Below are 25,684 nucleotides of genomic sequence, written 5' to 3'. Positions count from 1 at the left end.
CTTTCTTTCCATTTTGTTTTTTTCTTTAAATTGCCTCCCATGAAGGTCATCAACCATGCCCCTTCCCAGGTTCTCTGCCCGGATGCCCTTCTCTATTATACAGGCTGGGTGCATGGAGCACGCTGGGGAAAACTATTTCCATGGCTGGCCTCTTCAGAGTTTAACTTTTGAAGTACACTGCAGGTCTTTGAAGCTAGGCTTTCACTTTTAATAGGTATGCATACCTTTCAGAACACATGTGGAGAGTAATGAGCCACCCTTCCAGCTGGGAGGGTCTTATAGCATTAAACTCCATGCAAGTCCCCAGAGACAAGCAGGAAAAAGTCCTTTGCAACACTTTGCCACTGCTCTTAACATTTCTTCTTTTCTCACCAGCAAAACAAGTCTTCAGATCTCCAAAGTTTGTCTTTAAGTCTCCTTAAATTCCTAATGACCAGCTAAGCTGTACTGCCCAGCCTCACAGAATCCATTTAGGCAGAACAATAGCCACCTATCACGTTAGATGTTGCAGAGGTGCCTAGTTACAGTACAGCAAGTTTTATGAGTGCAAGAAGGAAAGAGCAGTGAGAAATGCTCTAGCATTGTGCTGCAGGTCTGTGCTCTCTGTAAAGCACTTTCTGGCTTTAGCATAATGACCAAGGGCTGATATAGAAGTCTGTCTGTGGTGTTACTGTGAAAAGAACTATGGTGTTTATTTTGTAGCCCTCTCTAGAGCTTTTTAAAATCATCTGGTCAATGATGTACAGTTAGATTCTGTAATTTGCAGAAAAGTTGTTATAATCATCTCCCATAGCATAATGTTCACATTTGTCATTTAGGCTGTATAGAAAGATCACATTTCCCTCTTTCAATTTCATTTAAGAGAATGTATCTTAACATAGCATTTTATGCTGGTCTGGTTATTATTTAGCTCTCTTCTCATTTGTTACATAATTACTTCTATATATTGTAGTATTTTACAGCACTCAAAGCATCAGCAAGCAAACTCTGACATAAAATTAACAAAAGAAAAACAGCCATGAGAAAGTGAACATTCATGCAAACAACAAATACCTAACCTGACTTTAACAAGGACAGGACTGTCATTAGGAAAAATCCAGCAGGGATTTAAAACCTGAAGACACCACACCAGGAGATCATTGAAACAGTTTGCTAGGTTCTGCAAGGATGTTCAGAATTGCCACTGCACAATTGCTTTGTTTCCTCCCTAAGTATCTTCTCCTGGGAAGGCCGGAGAGAGGTTGGTAGTCAAACAGGTACTTAGTCTGACCTGTAGAGTACTTCTCATGCTCTTCCACCCTGGTGAGCACTTGGTTCCCCTTCCATCTCTTAGGCCATATCTCATGTATTAATGACGTTCAGTATATGACTTTTCTTTTTGTCTCCATGCAGCAGAAATTGTCATCTATTAGGACAGCAGTGGTGAAGTTGCATTCCTCCACTAAATATATTTTCCCAAATTGCAGTTTGCTTTGAGGCTTATCTTCTAGTACGTGATCTACCACGTCCAGAGTTCAGCAGTAAAATTCAACTGGAGCTGGTGGGTAAATAAGGCTTATTATACCCAGTGTAAGACAAGCCCTGAACAGGAGACTGGGAAACAACTGGAAATACAATAATAGAGATACAGCATACATTGCATAGCAATGAGAATTGACTGCAGAATGTTGAATGATCAGGAATTCTCTGCATCACAAATACTGTCCATGCAAGCGTGCATGGGCAAATAGAGTGATAACTACAGATCAGCTAGCATTGACCTGAAAACCTGAACTAAGTGTCATCATTTCTTACAGTAAGTAATGATAATGATCCTGACTGCAGGTAACGGAGGAAGAAGAGAGAGTGGTCAATGAAGAGTGAGGATTGTTCTGTATGGAGAAGGCTCAGGGGAGAGCTCACTGTGGCCCTCTAAATCCTTAAAGGGGCCTAAAGGAGAGATTCTTTATCAAAGAAGGAAGAAACAGGGCAAGGGGCATTGGGTTTAAACTGAAGGAGAGGAGATTTAACTCAGATTTTAGGAGGGAATTCTTCACTCTGAGCATGGTGAGGCACTAGAACTGGCTGCCCAGGGAAGCTATGGATGCCTCATTGCTAGAGCTGTTCCAGACCAGCATAGATGGGGTCCTGGGTGGGAGGTGTCCCTGCCCATGGCAGGTAATGGAAACTGGATGGTCTTTAAGTTCCCTTCCAACATAAACCATTCTATAATTCTCCGTTTGTTGTTCAGTAAGTTGAAATATGGTCACGTTCACTTCAAACTTCTGCATGTCTTTTTTTATTCCACCTCAGACAAGTGTTCTTGTCATGTGACTCATAAGACACTTACTTCAAAATTTTGGTTTTTCTATTGTACAAATACTTACTCATTTTCATGAGCACATTTTGAAATCCTTACAAAGGTTTGCACATGTGTACCTCCAAAATCCTTTCTGCCAGATGTACCACACTGCAACTACTTTAGAAATCTGCATGTACTATTCGTCCAGCCTTAGTGTTTCTTTTACAGGCTATAGAAGAGAAAAATGTTAAGTTCAAAGCAGTATTGTGGAACAGTGACGTAGGTGCATGAGTTTGCATTCTGTTGAGGTCCTGAGCAATTTGCTGTTCTCAAAAGATTTAAGGCAGTGACTTCTGATCTGTAACTCAAAAGTGTTTTGCTATTCATGCTGCAGTTGTTCTGTAATATCCTTACTTGATAGTACTTATGGCAAGTTAGATTATCTTAATGTTTTCAAGCTTTTAAGTCCTGAGAATTTCTGATGAAGATTTGTCCTGGGTATTCCTATCTGAGCAAACTTGTCTTTATGCCTTAAGTGGTTTGGAACACGTTGGTTGTTCTTTAAGAATATCACAGCTCCTTATTAGCTGTGGTTCAGATCTGAAAATCACTATTTCCCTCCCTCCCCCCCTCCCTGAAGTATCATAGCTTGGGAAACTTCTGTAAAGAAGGATGGATAAGCCCTTCAGAATGACTGTCTCAGCAGCTATTATAACACTGTCATCCTTGCCACAAGATAGGAGTTTTCAATATAATCAAGTGTACTCAATCCTATCTGTAAGTTTTTCTATTGTATTAATTTCCTTTCTTTGACACGTTGGAGACACTTAGCAATATTTACTTCACAGTCCTTACACAATTCATCATTTTAATTCAAGATCAGCCAATTATTGATGCTTTTTTTCTAGCAGTTCAGATCTTCATAGATCTGAAATTTATTGATTTTGGTAAACGAAGGTGCTTAAATGACTTAAAAGGGAAATTGTCAAATCTCATGTTTTCCAAAATGATAACTGAAGATGCAACATCCTCACATGGAAATATGCAAATGAAAATATTCATAAATGATATCAGATATGGTTGATGTACTTACCAAATTTTGTGTATGATTTGAATCTGTCATTTATCTATCTCGATACCATATTACCAGACCATTAATCAGTACATGTATTCACTTAACAGAATCAGGGTTTACCGTCAGACCAAATTCAGCTTTTACCTTCATTCTCAATACCAATACTAATACATTTTAGATCCTTAGCATAATTCAGTGCATTATGTGGACCGTATAGTATCACATTGGTAAATTACAGTTAAATCTGGAAAGAAATAGAGCAACTGTTTCAAGTTCTGCTAATTAAATGAAATATGTGGAACATTTTTGCCTATTTTCTTTTTAGATAGGCAGGTCAAGTTTACTAAATATTTTATGCATTCTTCAGAAAACTACAGAATAGTTGACTGTAGAATGTTTCATGAGATTCACAGAATCACAGAACCACCAAGGTTGGAAAAGACCTCTAAGATCATCCAGTCCAACCACCCACCTATCACCAGTATTTCCCACTAACCCATGTCCCTCAGTATAGCATCTCAGAGTTCACATCTTCTTCTTCAACTTTTTTTTTTGTGCTATATAATCTTTAAATTTTTCAATAATATAGGCTGTTCACTGATGGATGTTCTGAAACCTAGTCCTAAACATTATTTCTGTGTGGGGATGCTAAGAAAAAAAGTGCACTAGCTACTGACCCTGGACTCTTTGAGTGCATGTCTCATTCTAGCCCTTCTGAGCCATGAGATTCTCAGCAACAGCTTTGGTTCTTCTGCTTGTTCGGAGAAGCCAGCTTCTAACATCACCTCTTCGTCCAGCTTTCTTTTAGCTATGTAGCTGAAAATAGAAAGAATTTAAAAGTCAGAGATGAGATTAAAACAATGTAGAAATTCTGTAAGGGATTGGTTGTTTCCTCTAAGCCTTGTGCTGTTGGACCTGAGCATCCATTTGGAGACATAAATGTGTGCTGTGAAAATTTTGGGAAAGATAAAAGAATTTATCACAACAAGTTTTTTTTTTGCCCTGGTTTGTTACATACGTTATGAATCTCTATGACTAATTAATGTGCCTGCTACTAGTTCCTGTGCACACAGCTTGAATGTCTTGGTTCAGTGAGGGGGTTTACCTGGCAGCCAGCACTTTGAAAGAAAACGTGCAATTTTCAGGGAGCCATTTGGTGCAGATCAAAGGCACGCTGCAGCTGGGGGCATACAGTTGGACTCATTGGTGACAGCGAGCTATGGGTACTCCTGTGATTATTTGAAATGTTAAATTAAATGATTCCTCTGTAAAGCCGTCTGTTATACTTGTTAATGTTTTATAAAAAAGATTGGTGATGAGAACACGTCAGATCTTGGGGACTTAAAAGCAAGCCAAAATGCCCAAATGAGCCATGGGAATAAAAACTTAAAACATGAGTATGGTCGGAAAAAGTTCTTTTTTTTTCTTTTTCTGATGTCATTCATTCTTTCTGCTGTAAATACGTCAAAACTTCCTTGAAGTCCCACATGCCAGGTGCACAGGTCACGTTGCATCAGCTTTTTGATCTTCTTTAACTCTGGTTTCCATTATAGCAATGCTCTCTGCACCTTTGTGCATTCTGGCTTTTATGGCTCCAGGCAGAATGGAGTTTAAATTCAAATGAAATGAGACAAAGTATGCCAGGACTGGGGCTGTTTATTGTGTTTATTCGTGGTATCAGCTAGTGTGGAATTTTTATGTTGATTTTTGTTGTTGTTCTTTGTTTTGTTTTGTTTGTTTGCTTTTTCTGTGAAAATAGAAAAGTTGGTTGCTTTGTTTTGGGAGAGCAAACTCAATATCACTCTCTGAGATGGTTTATTCCTTTAGCAGTGTTCTATGAAGCTTGTTTTTTTTTTTAACAAGGGTAAAATCTATTTTCTTTTATATGCAAATCTTCAGTGTTAAAATGGCTTGCAATGGTGTGATTTAATAACATAATATATTTTTTGTAGTTTAACACAGTATAAAGTTTAGCAGTTCAATTTATTTTTGAGATTGCTATCACATGAATAACCTTTGTTGCTGACATACTGCAATGTATTTATAATTTAACAGATGACAGTCAACTTCTGAATTAATGAGGATGGTAAATATGAAACCATAGAAGTTTTAAACATGCCTCACAATTCTTTATTCTCATTTAATGCTGAAAATCGTGCAGCTAAGGATAGCGTTAGTACCATTGGACATAATGAGCCATAAACAGTCAAAAAATATGACTTGATTTTTTTAGTCTGACTGAATGGGAAGAGAACTTGCAGTGCCAGCAAATTTACCTAATTCTTCCTTGCTTTGAGACCCTGGGATTTTTTGCTGGAGGAAAAATAGGTTTATTTAGAACAAAATAATAATAATAAAGGAAAAGGAAAGAAACAAAAACAACATACACTCTCCTCCAAGAAACTCCATACTTTGAAGTATATGAAGTATATGATATACACACCTGCCCTCGCAAAGTATATTTCTGCTCATGCACAAAATATTTTGCTTTGTCTGTAGTCACCATTTTTGATTTTTGACAGTGGTTTCCCAGGTGAACTTTGCAAACTGTGGTGCGTGTAGCACTTCAACAAAATGAAATGCAATTTCAGCTTCACAGAAAGAACAAAAGTGTTGAATGTAACAGCGTTTTTGTTTTGTGACACTAATATTGATCTGTTTTTGTTTTTCCCAACATAGGTACTTCAAAAACTAGGCAAAGCAGATGAAACAAAGGATGAACAGTTTGAAGAATACGTTCAAAATTTCAAACGGCAAGAGGTGAGTTACTTCCTTGCTTTCTGTTAAGAAGGCTGCAGTGTATTTTAACTTGCTGATTTTGAAGAAGATGGTGAAGGGTAACAGGTGAAAGAAAATGCTTTCAATCATATGAGTGTAAGATTTTATTCTGAAATTAAAAAAAAAAAAGATTAGTTGCATTTGTGCATACAAACGTAATACATTTGTATTAAATGGGCATATTCTAATAATTCATAATCCCTTCATGCCGTCAGGATCATTGGAGTGTCAGCATGTTTTCAACAGTGTAATTTAGAACAGAACCCAACCTCAACTTGATGCAGCTTTGTAGTTGCCTTCTGCCAAAGAAAATGATTTGTTTCCTTGGTTTCATCTTGTGGATTATTTTCATCAGTTGTATGTAGTAAAACTAGTTTTATATTAAGCGAATAGCTGAACAGTTTTCGACTGCTGTGTGTTGTCATACTCCCCACTAGTGCAGGGGTGATGAGAGCTCTGGTGGCAGCGTTGATGATGCACTACAGGGCAGCAGGATTGCTCTTAATGTTGTAAATACATACATACTAATTGAGTTTCCCTGAATAGTTTATAATATATTCCCAATGCAGTCCTGAAGTTTAACTTCAGTTACTCCTCACTTTTTTGGATGGGGTTTTTAGCTCCAAGGTGTTAATGTCACCAAGAAAATAATCTTGTTATGCTAGTATATACAGAGGTATCGATAGCCTTCATGAGCTATCTTTCCGAGCTCATATGTAAAAGCCATTGAAGGGTGAGAGAACTACTCCCACAAAAATTACATGACACAAAAATTGGTTCATATTAGTGTTTGCAATTCCCACACTGGCTCAGTCCTATCTACCACATGCCTTTCTGTCCTTTTTGTATAAACACAAACCCTGAAATCTCACTGCTTAGACTCTGATTGACCCTTCTGCATCTTACAGTGACTTACAGTTGTTTTCCAATCTCTGGAAAGACAGGGAGGCTCGAGGACTAACTGGACTCATTCTTTCTCTGAAATGATGATAATGGGAAGTAAAAGAAACTGTTTTTCTGAGGAGAGTGGTTCTTTCCTCAGTTTTGCCAAGGTCAGGTAGCTGCTAGGATTTAATAAGGCTGAAAAAGCATTCAGAAGCTTTGAAGCCCCTTAGAGATGTTATATTTTCCCTTTTCTTCACCTTCCTCTTTTCCAAATCTGCTGAGATATCAATAGAGGATTTCTTTCTTTCTTTCTGATTTTTCTTATCTTGTAGCTTATCATTGTTTTCAATAACACAGATGTTTGGACAGCTAGAAACTATGTTACTAGAAATAAGGTGCATCTGTAAGGCTCTTATTGGATAGGAGAGGAGCAGCTGGAGAATCCCCATGAAAAAAAATAGAATTCTGTGGGATGTATTTTTAGATGCAGCTTCTGAGTCAATTAAAATAGAAGAGATGAAAGAGAAAAAAAGTCATTATCAGCAAAATTATGTTTCAAGTGTGTGTTTCTTCTATTCTCTACCAAGAATTTTCTGTAATGTTATTTTTCAGCTGAAACTCTTGCCAAGGGCTAAGGAGGAACTTAGCATTTCTTCATTTTTATTTCCTCCTCCTTTGATGTACTGAGAGACAGTAATAAGCAGTCAAGGACTCCACAGGAGCTGAATTGATGTTAAATCTGAATGCAGATATGACTTGGGGCCACGGGAGGAAATGGGCAAGGAATGAGTGCTGAAGGAAATGCTACAACTCATTTGAGTGACACATGCAGTAAAAGTTAGATTCAGTGGCATAACAAATGAAAGATCATGTGTACATTTATTATCCTAATGCATGCTGCTGTGTTCTGCTTGTCTTGCTCTTAAATAATCCTGTTTTACTCAATTCCTCAAATACAAAGGGGAAAAAATGCTGTAAGAACACTGTCTCTACCAGGTAGCCCAAATAAATTGGTTAAGTTTTCATAGTTTTACCTATGCTTTAATATTCAACTGACTGGGAACACAAAGATTCAAAGAATTACCTGAATTATCACTCTTAGTGATCAGCACTTTATAGAACTGCTGTCCTCTGTGGACTCAAGCAGCCATCTCTTCTTGGTTTACATTCAATCCTGCTTTCAAGGTTACCTCTGTAATTCTAGAGTCCTTAGAAAAAGAAAAATCATACTCAAGGTATTAAAGAGTTAAAAGGCAGATGAGGTGATGGATCATTGTGTTGAGATCCACGGAATAGTTGGTGGGCTCCCAAACAGAACCACCCCCTGCTAGAGACTGCACCATCCTTTCCAGTTCTCTCCAGGATTATTTTTCTCTATGATGGTTGCTTGTTATAGTAGTCCTTCCTGTGACAGAGGCAGCTTGAGAGAAAGTTCAAGCTTAACTTCGTTTCTTGCAATCTCATTTAACAGTGATTTGGCTCCATTTCCTGGCTATCTCACTTTCCTACATTTGGTTTTGAGGAAGGCTGTCAGAGCTAGTGACATGTGGGCTCTGGGTAAATTGAAAGGAGTTAAAATGGACTATTTGTCTTATTTCTTCACCTCATTGACCTGATGTCACTTGGAAGGTCAACTGGTTTTATGGATAGAATTATCCTGTTTTGATACTCTCCAAGGATAATAAATAAGGACTCCCAGTTTTAGCTCAGGGAAAGGACAGAAAAAGAGCAAAGCACCTATTATCCAGGAAACAGATAATGCAAAAACTGAGATCTTAATAAGCAATTCCTTGCCTGAAGAGCAGGTTGGATGATAAGTGTTTACCATACTCAGCAGGATGCTCAATATAAGGGTACATCCAGAAGATCAATATAACTTTATTTAGGATAGCATCATTTAAGCTGCCCTGTGGTCCATTCCCATCTCTATTTGAGTACAGCTGGATAAGAGCCCCCCTTTCGGCGTGGAACTCAGAGCTGAATTACCAGATGAATCATCATGGAGAAACTGAGTCATCCCATGTCTGGAGAGAACAGTGGCTCTAGAGAGCCTCCAGATTTTCCTGTCAGAAGCAGTAAGCTGCTGCAGCTTAAAAAAAAAACACAAAAAAACAAAAAAACACCAAAAACATTTGATTTTTAGCAGTGAGTAAAACTGCTATTCACCTTCCACTTAAGTTGTGAACAGGAAATTGCCACATAGAAACAAAACTTGTGGACCTTATATAAACTTGTGTGGCACCGATTTTCAGTGTGTTGCAAGAATTTACTTGAGACTTATGTGTTTCTTTCTCTTATGTGTTTCTTTCTCTCAGCTAATTGTGGATGTTCTCAGCCCCTTAATTGACCTTGAAGTTCAGGCAAAAAAAAAAAAAAAAAGACAGTTCCTGCAAAATTCTCTACTCTGTGAAAATATCTCAAGTCCAAAATTTCTCTCTATATATAAGTATAGATATCATCATTCAAGCAACTGCATCTTACACTTTTTTTTTGTCAGGAAGTTCAGTAGGAATTTTCTTATTCCCTACTATATTTTAATGACTCAGCACTTGTAAAGCATCAGTATTCTCTTTCATATCTGTGAATATTTACTCTCATCATTTTTCCCTACATAGTTATGAGATTTATTTTATTTTATAGACTACAGTTGAAAATGTTTTAGTGTTTAAACTATTAATATTATATATTGTATATGTACACACAGAGGTACACCAGTTGCCGCTATAAAAAAAAGCATCTGCCCATGAAATATTGTCAGAGTAAAGCAAATATTGTCGAGTGCTGCTGTTGGTGGTTTATAGAATTTGGTGAAAATTAAGAGGTATTTTTGTTTCTGTTGAGCAAGCAGAAGTGTGGCCTGCTTTACTTAATGTGCACCTCACAGTAGGAGCTGCTCTGTGGGTGGAATTGGTAACAATTCAAATGCTGTGTTCTTCATTTCATGAAAGTTTGCTTAGCTGCCTAATAGCTGTGGCATGACATTGACTTAAAGCTGTTTGGTGGGGCAGTTAACAGATGCTGAAGTATTCTTTTCATGTCAGACATATCACTAACTTTTTATTATTCATTAATGAGGGAAGATTTAGGTTGGATGTCAGGGGGAAGTTCTTTACAGAACTTCCAGCGCTGGATCAGGCTACTCAAAGAGGCTGTGGATGCCCCATCCATCCCTGGAAGTGTTCAAGGCCAGGTTGGATGGGGCCCTGGGCAGCCTGGTCTGGTATTAAATGTGGAGGTTTGTGCATGTGGCAGGGGAGTTGGAGATTCGTAATCCTTGAGGTCCCTTCCTACCCTGGCCATTCTGTGATTCTGTGACCTAAGACAGCACAGATGACATTCATGGCCTACACACAGGCATTAGGCTTGCCTCTGTGGTCCTCTCAAGCACACCTTGGCATCTCCAGGGACATGTTTTGGTAGCTGAACTCTGTCACTGGAGGCTCACCCACTCCCAGATTGCAATCCCTGAATCTAGGTATCTGTATTTGACTTTGTTTGTGTTGAACCAGGCAATGTTATCAGAAGGTCCAAGATGGCAACCCATCATGTTTCCGGGGGCATCCATAGCCTTAATGGCCCTAATCAATCCCACTCAGGACACACAGCCCTTCATTTGGACCCAGAAGTCCTATTTGAGCTCATACCCAGCCATCTATTGCCACCCCGAACCATATTGTAGAAATGCAGTCCCTAGTCCTGCTTCCCACAAGGGCTCTGGACATACATCCCAGCTGTGTCTCCTGCTGCTGCCAGATGGATCTTCTAGGCAGCGTCTGGATCTAACTCATCCCCTTCTTGGTTGGAGGTGCGTTAGTGAACCCTCATTTCACTTGTGGCTCCTGGCGTAGCCCTCTTGGTTGCCATGAGGAGTGTGAATTAGTGTTCTCTAAATGTCAGCACCCACTGCCATTTGTGAGACCCCTCCCTGACTCCCCAACACCATCCCACAAAGCTAGGAGTCTCCTTTAGGATCAGTTGTGTTTGTGGATGTGTTGCAAGGTGTCCCAAAAGACACTAGGGAGCTGTGCTGAGTGAATGGTCTTGACTTTAGGATTTAATTGTCCTTCTGACTCCATAGACTGCATCAAAGAGATCTGTATTAGCTCTGAGAGGAGGAGGGGCACTCAACTCGTGTAGGCAGTCACAGGTGTCTTGATCTGGGGTTGAATGAAGAGCACGATGAAAACATTTCACAAGAAATTCAACCTGTTCTGCAAAACCTTCTTTCTTTTGGAAGCTATATGTATCCATGCATCCCATATATCTATTAATCATCTTATGCACCTCATGTCTACCCTTCAAACCCCTCATTTTACTGATGTGGCGCATAGGCTTTAGAAAAAATAATCTGGGCAGTAAATGAAAAGTGCAAGTTTTAAAATTACTCTCACTGGAAGAGTCCGTTTTCCCTTAGCTCGTATGCAGGTTTCCTTAGTTGTCTGTGGAGTCCCACGGTAAACTGTAGGGGATTTTTAATAATTGCTGAGCTACAACTTGAGGTGGATCACTACACCTCTCCCCCTGGGAGGCTCCACTGCTAAACAAAGTTGATGCCAAATGATGTCCCTGATCCCCCAAAATAAACTGGACACATGAAAACTCCATCTGCACTCGTGGAAGGGAGCTTTTGTTTCTGTAAGCCTAGAAGTATTTGCAAGCTGTGTTCTGAGGGACTTTGTCTGACTGACGTCTTTTCGGGGGCCATCCTAAGGTCCACTTCAGATACTAGATGACCACGAAGCCAAGTACCATAAAACAATGTGCAGATTATTCTGGGCTTGTGGGAGGATGTTCTGCACTGATTACTATTTCATCTTAAAATGCATGTTTAATAATTATCTTACAAACAAAAGGGTATTTTTCCCAGAATAAAAAGAGAGAGAGCATGCAGTTAAATCTGAACCTCACTAATTTCTAGTCAGATAGGATTCTCAGGAAGGTGAAGTGCTGTGTTCTATGCTACAAAATTATCTCTGCAGGAGCAGCCCAGATCCCTTCCAAGTAATTCTCCACTGGAAAGGACAGAGTGGCTGATCTTATGTTATGCTTTTTCAATTCTGCCTATTGATTGCTCCAAATCTAAAGTCTAAACTGCAGTCACACTGGGCTGCTTCCGACTGCCCCTTGGATTTAACCAATTATGCCTCTGCAGCTGTGGTAAATGTGAGAATTGTTTTCTCCCAGGATGTGAGGTTGAATTATCAAGTTCTTTCTGACTATTTTTGAAGCAGACTGGTCTGTGTTTTTTTTGGGAACCCTTTGAAATAACCGGTCCTGGAGAAAGTTGACACAGCTGACCTCTGTAATTCAGTGCACCAACAGAGCACCATCCAGTTGACTATAAATGGTTCTGAACAGTTTTCTACTAGACCTGTTAATACATAGCTTATATATGTCACTTGTAAATACAGTTATTAATATGCATCTGTAGGCTGTTTTCAGAAAATTAATATGCATCTGAAAGTGCTGTTTTCAGAAAATGTGCGTATGTATAGAAAATCTTCAAACAGAAAGTCTGTATGAATACAATACTTCTATCCATATTCTTGTAGACTACGCTTGCTGACCTTGCATGCCCAAAACATCCACTGAAAACATTAGTTTGAGCTCTAATTAGGGAACGTGAGTATGATTGTAGGGTGAGGTAATAGATATGAAGACAGAATCCTAGCTTGAGAAGGGAGATGTTTAGTTGTGAGGTACTGGAAATTGAAAGCAAAAGGTTTGGGTTGTTGTTTAGGGAGGGCACCAAGAATTCTCCGCTCTGTCTTCATCTGAAGCAGTGAGAATTGGTTTTAGCAGCGAGAGTCAAAAGTAAAATGATAGTTAGAGCATTGCAGCAGGCAGTGAGTTTTCTTATTTGATCTGTTGGGTACCACTGCTATTGTGGGGCAGGGGATGTTGGCATTTACCTATAAAGTTGATACTTTTTGGATTAGTCCAAGCTCTTTGAGGAGCATGATTGATTTGGTGCAGTTTCCTTTCACTCATGTTGTCACTTCATTACTGATTAAGAGTGATTGAATTCTTGCTCTTGAACCTTCTTGGTGGTGACCACAATTTTGGTAGGTACTGGCATACCAAAAAAACTCAGTTTTCAATGCACTGGACAAGTAGTTTGAATACCAGTTGTTTCACAGCTGTTAGAAAGAGAAAAGAAGGAATATATTTACTTGAGAAAAAAAAAAGCTTAAATTTGAAAGACAATTCTAGGAACTACAGAGGGGAGAAAAACAATTAAATAGGGTACAATAGTACTCAGTTCTATTTCATACTGAATTATGGAAGCATCTAAGTAGTCTCTTTAATTGTCAAGCTTCACTTAATTACACAGACCTCTGCATTTATACTTTTCCCTATAAGACCCATCAAGTAGATACTACTTACCTGTTTGCAAACAGAGTGACAGCCATGCTGTACATTGCAGCTAATAACTGCACATTGCACTAGAGGGTCTCTGACAGCTGATACAAATAATGCTTCCATATGAACAGTTTCCCCAGTGTGTTAGTGCTGAAATTCCAGTATCTGAGCTGCATTAATAATTACCTGTTCTGCATTTCTATGGGACAAGTTAGTGCTCCAGCCTCAGCATCAGCTTTCAGCTAAAGTGGAGAGATTTATTTGATTTTGGTATCAAGCACACACTGTTTTGACCTTTCTATTAAAGATGTATTGTGTTTATATCCTGTATGTGACATGATGGAAAAATCATAGTCTTCTGTTCTGCCTGGAAAGCTGTAAGTGAATGAGCCTCCCAATAGGTCGTCCAATTCCAGCTTAAGTGCAGACAACGTGGCCATTAATTTCTGAGTGGAAACAATTTTTCTGATGCATAAGCTAGTAAAGACACAAACCTTGTTTTTTACGGTGTTAGTATTTGAAAGTTTTTACAGGCCTTTTCACTCTTTCAACCTATGGTGACTGTGCTATAAATATCTTAATTCCAGTACTAAGACATACCTAAGTACTGTTCTTTAATAAAATAAGACCAAAAATATACATTCTGAGAAATCAGTGTTGCTGAAAGTGCTTAATGCTTCTGTAAAAGTCTGTAAGAGCTGTGACTGCAGACAACAGATGCTCCTGAAATACTGACCCTCCTTATCTCACTGGGTAATCGTGTCTCTACCAGCAGCATAGTACTGATCACATAGTAAGAGCAGACAGAAAAGAGCATCTGACAGGCAGTACTGACTCTGTGCTGTAATGTTCAAAATAAGAAATTGTTGCTTGGAGAGAGCTCTGCTGATTTTTCTAGTAAGAGATGTTTTAGGTGGTCAGCACACCCCACCACTCATTTGTAAAGACTACCTGGATTGCTTGACAGACTTTTGGGAATCTGCATATTGAGTTTGACCAGGTGAGGTAGGAACTCTTGGTTTCTGTTGCTGGCATCTGATGAGAAGTGTCTGCTGTTCTCAAACAACCAGACCATGAGAAATTTGCTATTATGTACACTATCAAGATATCTCCCTGGACTTTTCTTGCATATTATGATACTCTGACTCATTTTGCTGCATCATGTAAAACAAATAAAGCAAATTATGAAATAATAAATGAAGCTACAGAGCTGTCTTGGGAAATCTCATTTCAGAGCAACACAACATCTGCAGAATGACATCTGTTTTTTCTTTCTCCTTCACAATGCTTCATCTCTATTAATGAAAGTGACAGCTTCAATGAAGAAATTTCAGGCTGTGGTTTCAGAGCCACCACAAGCCTTCATCTGATAGATCAAAAATGGAGAAAGATTGTATCAGTAAGGGGGAAAATTAAATATATAGGAAACTTAGAAATTGCACTGAATATGCACAGTCTTAAAATCAGTATTTTTTATGATCTGTACGTGATGAATTGCAAGGGATGCAAAGCCATCAATGCAGTATTTTCATTCTGTGATCAATGATTATTCTGTTAGGTGATAGAAGTGCATGACCTTTACTAATAGGGAGCTTACTGTTGCAAAATGTGTAGAGCAGAAGCACATTTTGCAAGATTCTCAGGGCCAAGGATTTCTTATGCAAATTTGTATTTGTTTTTTTTTTTAATCGAAAAGTGTAATTTTGTAACCACTGCAATTGAGAGGTTTGCTTTCAAATTCAATGAAAGCTGGCCCTTGTCTGTGGGTGCTTTAATGTGATGTGTCATACAATATTTGCTGATGAAGGAAATTTCATATGGCTCTATGTAGCCTATATATTTAAACAGCTTTGTGACTTACTAATAAGAGGCTTATAGAGACCCACGTTCAAAATTATTCTTTTGAATGAATTGCCAGAATTTGCAGCAGAACTTATTGCACAATATTTGCATCCTGTTTTACTGCTTCTTGACTTCTTCTTCTACATTCTCCTAAGCAGTGATTGCTGATGACTCGTAACACTAACGAAGCCCAAAAGATCTCTCAGTGATTCAGGACAGCAGGAGCAGAATGCTACAGCAGTCCAGTTATAAACAGTGTGATCTGTGGCCACTGCATGCCATTTGTTGTAAACTAACTAGCTTACTATAGAATAACTCTTAGTGATGCAATGTCATGTGTGTGTACAGGGCTTTTAATGGAATTAAAGGCAGATAACAGAATTAAAGGCAGATAACAGAGTTCAGAATGTTCTAGCTGCTGTTTACTGGTTCCAAAACATCAGAAATCTTTAATAACTAAAAAATTGTTACCATCAGGGTACATGTTCAGCTGAACCATGATGAAGAATCTAGTTGCTGAACCTACTTCCCGTTCTCTTCACAAGAGGCTATAAAAGCATTCATGCTAGAGAACATACAAATTGGAAAGATAATTCTGTGCCTTTGCATGATTCCAAAGCACAAGGTATCTTCCCAGAAGGAGAATGCCATGTACGAAAGGAGAGCTTCCTCTTCTTTCTGTTGTGTGCTTACAGATACCCATCTTCACGTCTTCCAGTGAGAAACTCAGTCATCTCCTTTCCTCCCTGTCAGTGTCGACTTCTGCCACCTCTCTGCCTCCCTTTCCAGCATGGAAAGAAGTAGAGAAAAGATTGCCTCCGCAGTGCATTAGGATGTTACAGTGTTACATAGGACAATAACATGTGCTGCTACTTGTGAGGATGGTACTTTTTACTAACCAATATGAAGATGTATGTGTGTATATTTTCATAAGGGACACAATATCGAGATACCACTGCTCTTAAAACTTACTCTCTGTTGTGTTGTAAACCATTAAATCTGGGGTTTAATTCCCTGATTACTGCAACCAGTACCTGTCTGACCCCTTCCTTGATGTGCAACTCCAGTCCTGAAGCAAGGGAAGGGTTTGCCTTTCCTTGGAGCACCGAAAGTAGTCCTAAACCAAAGGCAGATGAGTGGGCACTCCTGTGCTTTTACCATCACTCTACATCTTCCCTAACATCATCCTGATGGGTCTTTTCCTGTGTTCGGAATTTAACTGATTAATTAATTTAGGTTTAAAAAGTTTTTCTAGAGATAAAATTAGTGTGAAAGCTGCCTTCATTTTGTAAAATCCATAAGTGCCTTTTCCTGATCTAGTATTTCCAAGGCTGTAAAGCATGTGCTCTCTTCTGGTACATTGCAAGCTAGGGACATTTGATTCTCAGATATAAAGGCCTTCATTTCCCTGTAGACAGGGACAGGCAAGTGAGTTGGCACATATGTAACCTGTGTGTTGCAATGTGCGTGCAGTCTGTGCAAGTGAGTATTTTTTGAGAAAGACCAAGATGATCACTTTCAATCTGAGTTTGTTACGATTCTCTGCCTCTGAATGCCCTGACCATTGCTGGCACTAATGATAAGTGCTCTACTGACATCAGAAGTCCTTTGGCTTCGGTAGAGTCACAACAGTTCATACCAGTTGAGACTCTGCCTCCTGTTGTATTCACACACACATCCTTTTGAGGTCTAACTCTCACATGAAAAACATGAGAAAAAATTCCCAAGCCATCGCTCATATTTTGCAGCTGATTCCATATGGCGTAGCTGTATGTGAGAAAATGTGACTGCGGGATGATGTTCTTATAGATTCTGAGCACTTAAATGAGCACTTTTAAGGATATTGATAGGTAATAAGCATAGATGGTTTCCAAAATCGTCAGACTTCTGAGAGTGTCCTGGAGGGCAGCTTTGTAGCAGTGAAGTTATGTGCTATAGTTTAGTACAGAATTTACTTTTAATCCTATGAGTTGTGAAGTCCAAATTGCGATGCAGTCAGAGATGAAGTAGAGCAGTCTGTTTTCTGCCCTTTAGTCTTGAGTTTTTAAAAGACTATTGGTATCAGATAAAGAAAGATCCTTTTGATGCATTTGCCAAAGAAACAGTTGAGACTTCACTGCAAACTGCTGTAGCCAAACTAAACGTAATTACTAACACTACTGGTTTTTTTAGGAGCTATATGCTTGCAAAGTATTACAACATCTGGAATACTGTTCAAAAAATAATAAGCCATGTATGTAAGGGCATGGACTTTCTGTAAATCTAGTATGGCCTCGTTTTGAGTGGTTTCAAAAGGGAGGACAGTGTTCTTGGTTATACTTCTTTGTCCTTCTGAGGACATTAGCCAGGTTGACTTGAAGTAGACTGCAGCTGTAAAATATATCTGTTGTTCTTTGACTGGAATTCTTCTCCATCCAAGTAACTGGTAAAACAAAACCAGAAATTTTAGCATACGGAATACATTTGGTGGCCTGTTAGTTGCATCTTACATACTTACATCATGTAACACTATTCATCAGGAAGCAATTCCAGCTCTTTTTTTTGTAAGTCTGGCATACTGTATCTGTGTAAAATGTAACTGAAACTTATTTGCAATAACATAACTGTAATGTCTTTTTTACTTACTAGATGTCTTTCTTATCTGTTCGTTTTCTTTTCCAGGCAGAGGGTTCCAGGCTCCAGAGAGAGCTGAGAGGATATTTAGCAGCCATTAAAGGTGAGTTTTTATGTTTTAAGTTGTTTTCATGAAGCAAATTTGATAAAATTGAGATAAATATTCCTATTTAAGATATACAAAGGCAAGGACAAGTACAACTGCTTTAGTCATTAATAATCTACTTTTCTGTTTTGGATCTGGCATGGGCTGTTTAATCTGTTGCTAGAGTTTCTGCTTCTTCTGATGACAACTCATGTGCATACATAGTCTTGCACTCATGGCTTATTCTCAACTGTCCTTTGTGTGCAAATCTGCCGCCTGGAGCCCCAACAAAATCTATACATTACTCATCTTTTAAATGCTATAGTACAAAATACTCCATGCAAAGCAAGAGATCCCTCGCAGGTTTCCAGGTTTCCTTACATTTCCTGGTGTTACTATTTGGATGATAGGTCTTCTCTTTCTGAATTCGTGTTCCCTAAGACGTTGTGATTTCTTGTTAGCTTCTGACTGATGGATCTATTTTTTATTTTTTTTTCAAAATTATATTTTTTTTAATTGAAAATAGGATGTGATCTCTTAATAATAAAGATCCAAGTAACAGAAGCTCAGTGATTAAATATCAGAGAATAAGTAAAGAGCTGTTTAAATCCTAGTGGATGCTCATAAATCCAGCATACTCAATTTAGTACTATACACAGCAATTGTTCTCTGTCATCCCACTAATTTTCAGAGGAGATGGAAGCAAGGTCCTAAATGAAAAGGAATAAGAGTTTGTGACATTTGTAGATTCGTTAATAACTTCTTGAGATAAATAAAGAAAATCTGTATGCATACTTATTTTTAGCCTGACCCCAGTCCTGCGGGAAAAATGTTATAAACCAGTTCCGACATCTGTGGAAGCCATTAACAAGCAGAGAAGCTCCTTTCCATGGGAAGTGTAGGATGGAGAGCAAAGCAGTAGCTTAATATCTTTGATTTTCTATTATTTGCTGCATGGGCTGGAAAAGGGAAAGCCTGTACCAGACAAGAGGTAATTCTCCTTGTAGGGATTTACACAGTGTTCGGTTTTGGTGGGGTTTTTTTTGGTGGAAGGAGGTTGAAAGGAATTTCAACATTCTTCATTTATTTGGGACCCATTGGACACTGATTTTATATTCTAATTTTTCTGTCATTCCATTCCCCACACACATTATCAGATGTATGCATAGCCAGAAGCCGTGTGATGAGGCTGTTTGGCCAGATGGCTTCTCTGTCATGTAGGCTGACTGTTTACATGCTGCTTCAATTTCCATGTTGGTGACAACAACCTTCCTCCCCACATTTCATGTTCTTTTTCTCTGACTCTCTTCTTGCCCTCGCACTTTGTGCATTAGTGATCCTTTTGCTGGCTTACTCTATAGTGGGCTATTCTTTCCACCGAGTTTTACTTTTAACTTCATGTGAATTTTTTCACTGTGCAAGTTTTGCCTTTTTAGCTGTGCTTTTCTGTTCCCCATCTTTCTCTTCTCACAGCCTGTAAGATCATATTTGAAAATGTCTTTCTCCCTGGGAATGTAAAGTGCTTGCTAACACCTTGTTATCTTTCTGTCCTAAAAAAGACCCAGTCATAAGCAGCTCATAACAGCCTAAAAATGTTGTTCTCCAAAGCCAACAAGCCACTGGTGATCATCTTTGGCACATATGCTGGAACGCATTTCTGCTGGAAATTGGGACAACAGCCCAGGGCAGCACTCCTTGATACACAGCTCTGGGGCATCCTCAAAGCTTATGAGCTCAGCGGTGAAAACCCCTTCAGATTTTGGGTGGCAGAGATAATTGGAAAATATCTACAATTGCTATTCTTTCAAGAATAGACACCATCAAAAATTTTGAGGTGTCTACTCAGAAAAGCATAGGAACCTCCACTACAGATATTCAGGTCCTGAGTGGTATTTCAGTATAAAGGACATCTGGGCTTTGAAAGTACACTGTGATCAGGAGTTCATTTTGCAGGGAAGGAGGTTGATCATATAAATGCATCTTTGTGTTCTTACAGATGGAAGAAAAGCATTTCACTTTATAGGGTTCATTTTAGAGTGTTTCAAAGAATGGCAAAATAGCTAACCTTTCTCCAATTAAATGCATTTTATGAAGCTGGAATGTTGTCAGCTCTAGTAAAAATTGCCATTTTGCAGCGTGACTTTTGAGTGACTGAATATTGGAAACTGAAAGTGTAAGATCTGTCCAAAATTTAAGCAAAGGAGCCTTCGTAGAGCCCTTTACCCCTTTGTTCTAATCTATCTAACATTTTCTGGGGTTTATTAGCACACATTCTTAAACAGAATTTTTGCTGTATTCAGACTCCATCCGTAACTCAGATGCGCTTCTTAGTCTCAGTTCAGTCTTGCCTTTACTACTTGTTACTTAAGGACCCAGTGGAAGCATAGAATGAAGCTGTTGTAAATCTGAGTGGTTTATATGTGCTACTTTATTTAACCTGCATGGTAGTTTCGTGTCTGCTACGCATCAGTTGTGTTTGTACTGACAAAGCTGTGTGCTACCTCCCGTAGCTGTAGTCATCTCATGCCTCAGTCTTTGCCTCTTCCTATCTCCTTGGCAACGTGCATCTGGATTCTCTACTCCATGATACTTTTTTGTGCTTTTTAGAGCTGTAGGAGATTTCAGAAGTTTTACAGGCTTGTAGTTGAAGAAACCCTAAATCAGCCTCCCAGTTTCTACCATAAGCTCTTTGCAAGTACAAGCGCAGATGAGTAGATATATCCCGGGATTTGCCTGAAGTTAACAAGCTGACAGAGGTGGAAAGGAATCCTGCTTCATAAAATAGAGTATTTTTCAAGTAGCTTGATGTAATGTAAAGTAGTAACTGGTTTATAGGGAGAGAAGTGGAGATTCTGAAGGGCTGTAAGCAGTTTTACTACCTAGTTGTCAGTCTGTGGCTGACAAAATTACAGATATCCTTCAGACAAATCTTAAAATCAATCATTTTTTTTCTTGGGAAGTAATAAAACTATTCATCATCTTTCTGCGAAGTTTAGCAATGAATTATGAAGTGATTGAGTTGTTCTAGTGAAAATTCTAATGAGAAATGAGCAAAAATGGCAAGACCATTTCCTTGGAGAACCTTACATAATGTTCTCTTCTCCACTCAAATAATAAAATATTAAAATATAAAGCCAGAATAAGATGCTTTGTTTATTTAGGAAAATGGAATTTTCTCCTTAATCCTGCCTAGATTTCCCTGCCGGGACATGAAGAGATGCCACAGTATTTTGGTCCTGAAATTAGCATGGGTTCCCAGGCCAATCTCAGTCTCCACGGGAACTTGAGTATGTTGGAACTGTGATAGGAAAGTCACCTGCTCTCTTCCATCCCTAGGGCACTGATGGGAACACCTGTACATACATCCTCTGAGGATCCCTACTGCATATCGTGCCTCTAGGAGTCCAGGAACAGAGGCTCTTTTCCAAAGAAAGAGATAATATTTCACTCAAGTGTCTCAAACTTCAGCAATGGAATTATTTAGCATCATTTTTTCCTGAATGATTCAATTATTTCTGGTTATTAAGTGATTTAATTATCAAGAAGTAGTACTTAATGAAACAGTTGATATTAAATATAAAATTCTAAGTGTTCACCAGCAGTAAAAAATATTTTCACATTTCATAGTGCCTTCATGACTTGCTCTAAACAATTTATCTTTCTCAGTGACTGCAGCTGAAAACAGCAGAGAGAGACAGCCTGCAGTCTATGGATGACACTAATCCTCTTAACTTTAGTGGTGATTAATACATAAAAGGTATCTGTGTGTAAGAAATATTCAATGTGAAAGTCAGCCAAAATGAAAAATTCTTTGAACGTTGTAAGTTTATACCTGTAGGCACAAAAAAGAATGAGAAGGCACTGAGTTAGTACTCACCTCTGCATTCCTTTGAGAAATAGTAGTAAGCACAGTATAGATTTAGTAGGAAAATAGTAGCCTGGGTGATCTTGTCCTTTGGGAATTTCATACTGAAGCTTTCTGACCAAGGGAGACAAATGTTGCTATGTGCATCTGCTTCACACTGCAGCTGGATTTGTCTGATGCTTTTTGCAGGGAATATGCTTGACTGAAAGCCTGCAGATTCTCAGAAGTGAAGGAAATGTAGAAGTTGGTGTAAGCTGATGTCCCTCAAGAAAGGGCTGTTAAGTGTCTTTTACTTGTTCTCCTAAGAGATACATGCTCCAGTGCTGTAGTATTTATCAAATAACGAAGTATTTAACAAAGCTTGTGTATGTAAAGGTGCTCTACGCAAGGCAAGCCCATGACTGAGCTGAATGCAGATTGCAGGAGAGATTAGGGGAAAGCTGTGCTAGCAGGCTGCCACCAGAACATAAGCTGCAGATTTAGAGTGCAGCGTCCTGAAGGGCAGAAGTTCAGGTATCAGAAAGGATCAGGTGATGTGCAGGGATGTGCAGACCTTCCTAGCTTGTGTGTTTGCCCTGAGTGGACAGAGCACAGCCTTCTTAATACTGTGCTGCTTTTGCCTCACCTCCTGAGTTTGTTAATTCATAGTGACATTAAAAAAGATTTTTTATGAGTGCTCTCTGGGAAAAAATATGTTATCTGTGTTTTAGTGTAATCTGCCATACAAAAGAGAAAAAATAAAACAAACAAAAAAAAAAACACCTCTGTTCAGTAATTCTTTCCGAGCACTTGACAAATTATTCTTAATATTTACCACAAAGAAGAGAAGGAAGAAATGTGTCTTAAATCCTTATGTTGTACAAATTCTTCAAGCTGAGTTCTGTCGTTCAGAAGCACCTCCACCAAAACCCCTGAAAAAAATTAAATATTCCAGTTTGGCAGAGCACCATTTGATTAAGGGCTGAAAATCTGTACCATCTGAACTCATGGTTCCCTTTCTTTGTAAGTATTCTCCCCCCTTCCCTCCCTTGAGGGACAGCCGTCTACTTACAACATTTTCCATACTCTTTTTTCCTACCATTTCTACATTAGGAAGTGTGCAGTCTTGCATTTACTTTCCTCTCGTATCCTGAATGTGTGTTTTGGAGTGCTTGTTGGAATAGCAACTGACAATGTCAAAACTGCTCCTCTAGACATACAAGTTCCAAGTGAATTATCTTCTGCTCCTAAATATTTATTTGTGAAGAAAACAGAGCTATTGACACTAAATCTTGCCACTTAGCAGTTTAATCTGAAAATCGGATTAAAAAACTACTGTTGCAGTTGGACTTGATGATCTTTAAGTTCTGTTCCAACCTGAGCAAGCAATTCTATGAATAACACTGGAGATATTTTCAAGAAAGCACAGATGTGCTGCAACGAACAGACTTGGAGTAATTTTTAGTTTTTGCTTAAAGGTAATGCCAGGACAAAAATTTACAGGCTGCCCAGAGAGAGGTTGTGGGGTGTTCTCTGGAAACATTCAAAACCCAGCTGGACACGTTTCTGGATGACCTAATCTTGGTGTTCCTGCTCCGGCAGGGGGATTGGACTAGATGATCTTTTGAGGTCCCTTCCAAACCCTGACGTGCTGTGATTCTGTGAAAAATATTTAGTAGTCACCGTTTAGACTTCGTAAAGAAGTTGAAACAAAATTGTCATTTTAAAGTTACTGATCCTGAACTTAGAGTCTTATATGAGATCAGATACAGCAGTTCCCATAAATCTCTACCATTTAATCACCCAGCCCTGGAAATGCTTCATCTTGCACGCAGGCAGACATGGACTCATTGTGGACAAGCTAGGAAACTATCCTGTAGGATGGAAGAGCTGAGAATAATCAGACATGCTGCTATTTGTTTGGCTTCTCTGTGATGGTCTTTCAAGTAGGTATTAAATGTCTTCAGGGACAGGACAACCCTCCATGTTGTTTTCATGTTCCAATAGATTTATTTCAGAACAGCAAATGAAATTCCTAATCTAATAGGATTTTTCTCATCCATAAATATGGGATAATTCTGACATGAAGGAGATTTTCACTAGCCTGGGTGAGTTGATTGATCATAAAGGTTTTGTTTCAGCTCTTGAAAATTGCATTCTAAGCATGCCAGAGGGAATAGTATAGTGAGTACACATAGATTAAAATGAAGCTATTTATCAACTATTTCTTGTAGTTTGCACCTACGTATTCCTTTTTCTGTTTAATTACAGGGATGCAAGATGCCTCAAAAAAGCTTACCGAGTCTCTCCATGAAGTGTATGAGCCAGACTGGTATGGACGAGAAGATGTGAAAATGATTGGTGAGGTAAGATATGTAGCCAGATGAAAGAAGTAGTATTTCCACTGCAAATTGATTCATCTGAGCTATCAAGTAGAAGAGTACATCTGAAATCTCCCTTACTTCTATATTGTGTGAGAAATCAAATTTTCTGAGCATAGAAATTATTGATCTTGTGAAGTGTACCTCCTCCTTACTAGAAGCCCTATTTGCATTGTCAGTTTTATGAAGTAGTTGGCATAAGCTCCTTCTGAGGTCAGCATTACCATGACCAGAATTGGTCCTCATAGCATCTGATGGACCAGTTTGTGCTACTCTCTACAGCCTTGTCTAGCTTCCTCCAATGATTAGAGAAATACAGGCTTTTCTAGAAGACATGAGGGAGTCTAACATGAGGTACTTTCAATTGCTTAAGTAAAAATCCTTAATTCTGAGGGAATTCTGTCAGCAGAAGTGCTGGTAGTGACAAGAAAGCTCTAAACATTACCAACGTAACTTTAAATCATGTGATGTTCAGTGTGCAAGGCCTCCTGGATAATATGATAAACAAGAAACTGGAAGATAAAGCAGTCTTCCCAAATCGGCTGAATGATTGCTTTCTTGTCTGTGGCTTCTTCTACCTTTTCCTGCTATTGAAGGCATGACATATTTTTGATTTTAAAAACACTCAATGTCCAAACATGTAAGAAGAGATACCACGTCATTTATATCCACTTAGATTAAATGGCTGGATGATTTGCTACTGCATCTTGCTGTAGCACTTCACTGTGTGTCTGCAGACTATTAGATTTTACACTCAGAAATTTGTAATCGCACATGCAAGGACCAAAATTTTGTGTTGTCTCTAATAAGTATAAGGATAAATGACAGATCTATCATCTTAATAAGGGACTCATGTGGGCAATATTACAAAATTGTTGCTTCTGGATTTCTCCCAGTATGACCAGAAGTGCAAATTTATGCACCTCTCAACCTGGAATAAGAACGGCTTATTTGTGCAGTCAGATATAAATAATTATTCAAAGAGGGGTCCATCAAAATGACCTAGTTCTGCCTGGAAGGAAAGATGATGGCCTAAAGGACCAATGTTTTTGGTCCCATTAGCTTTCAGAAAACCTCCATAATCTTAATTTGTCTAACATACATACCAACAAGATGCAAACACACAGGACTCATGGTTGCTTTCTACCATCTAATGCTGTGCTATTCTGTACACCACCATGATTATATATTGCCTTAATAAATGAGGTATTTTATAAGTATGATTAATAGATTGTGATAATCCCTTAGAGACTCTATTAGGGTATAGAAAATGAGTGGAATGCTGACATCACACAGCATTTGCAATGTGCCCTGTGGTGGTTCACGATAAAGTAAACACCAGGGAATAGCTTTTGGACTTGACTTGAGGATAATAGCCCCCTTTAGCCTCCCTCCCATCAAAGGAAAATTTTGAAATGTGCAAAGAGAGAAGGGGAACAGGATGTTTAACACATGCTAATGACTTGCTTAGCTGAGAATCCAGGACCTGGAGACCTTTGTACCTATGTAATAGGATTTTGCTTTTGGCAAGGAATTG

At 38.7% G+C, this 25,684-nt stretch overlaps 1 protein-coding gene across 1 annotated transcript in view; it reads left to right on the top strand.

The window, feature by feature from the left end:
- Positions 1 to 25,684, top strand: part of AMPH (amphiphysin) — a 70,901-nt gene that overhangs the window by 11,676 nt on the left and 33,541 nt on the right. Inside the window, 3 exon segments of the mRNA XM_031554059.1 lie at positions 6,036 to 6,116; positions 17,886 to 17,940; positions 24,038 to 24,132. Of these exon segments, the coding sequence (XP_031409919.1) occupies positions 6,036 to 6,116; positions 17,886 to 17,940; positions 24,038 to 24,132 (231 nt within the window).

This window comes from Meleagris gallopavo, chromosome 6 (genome assembly GCF_000146605.3).
Source record: "Meleagris gallopavo isolate NT-WF06-2002-E0010 breed Aviagen turkey brand Nicholas breeding stock chromosome 6, Turkey_5.1, whole genome shotgun sequence".
NCBI classification, from domain to species: domain Eukaryota; kingdom Metazoa; phylum Chordata; class Aves; order Galliformes; family Phasianidae; genus Meleagris; species Meleagris gallopavo.
This window is presented reverse-complemented; position numbering and strand designations above follow the sequence as displayed.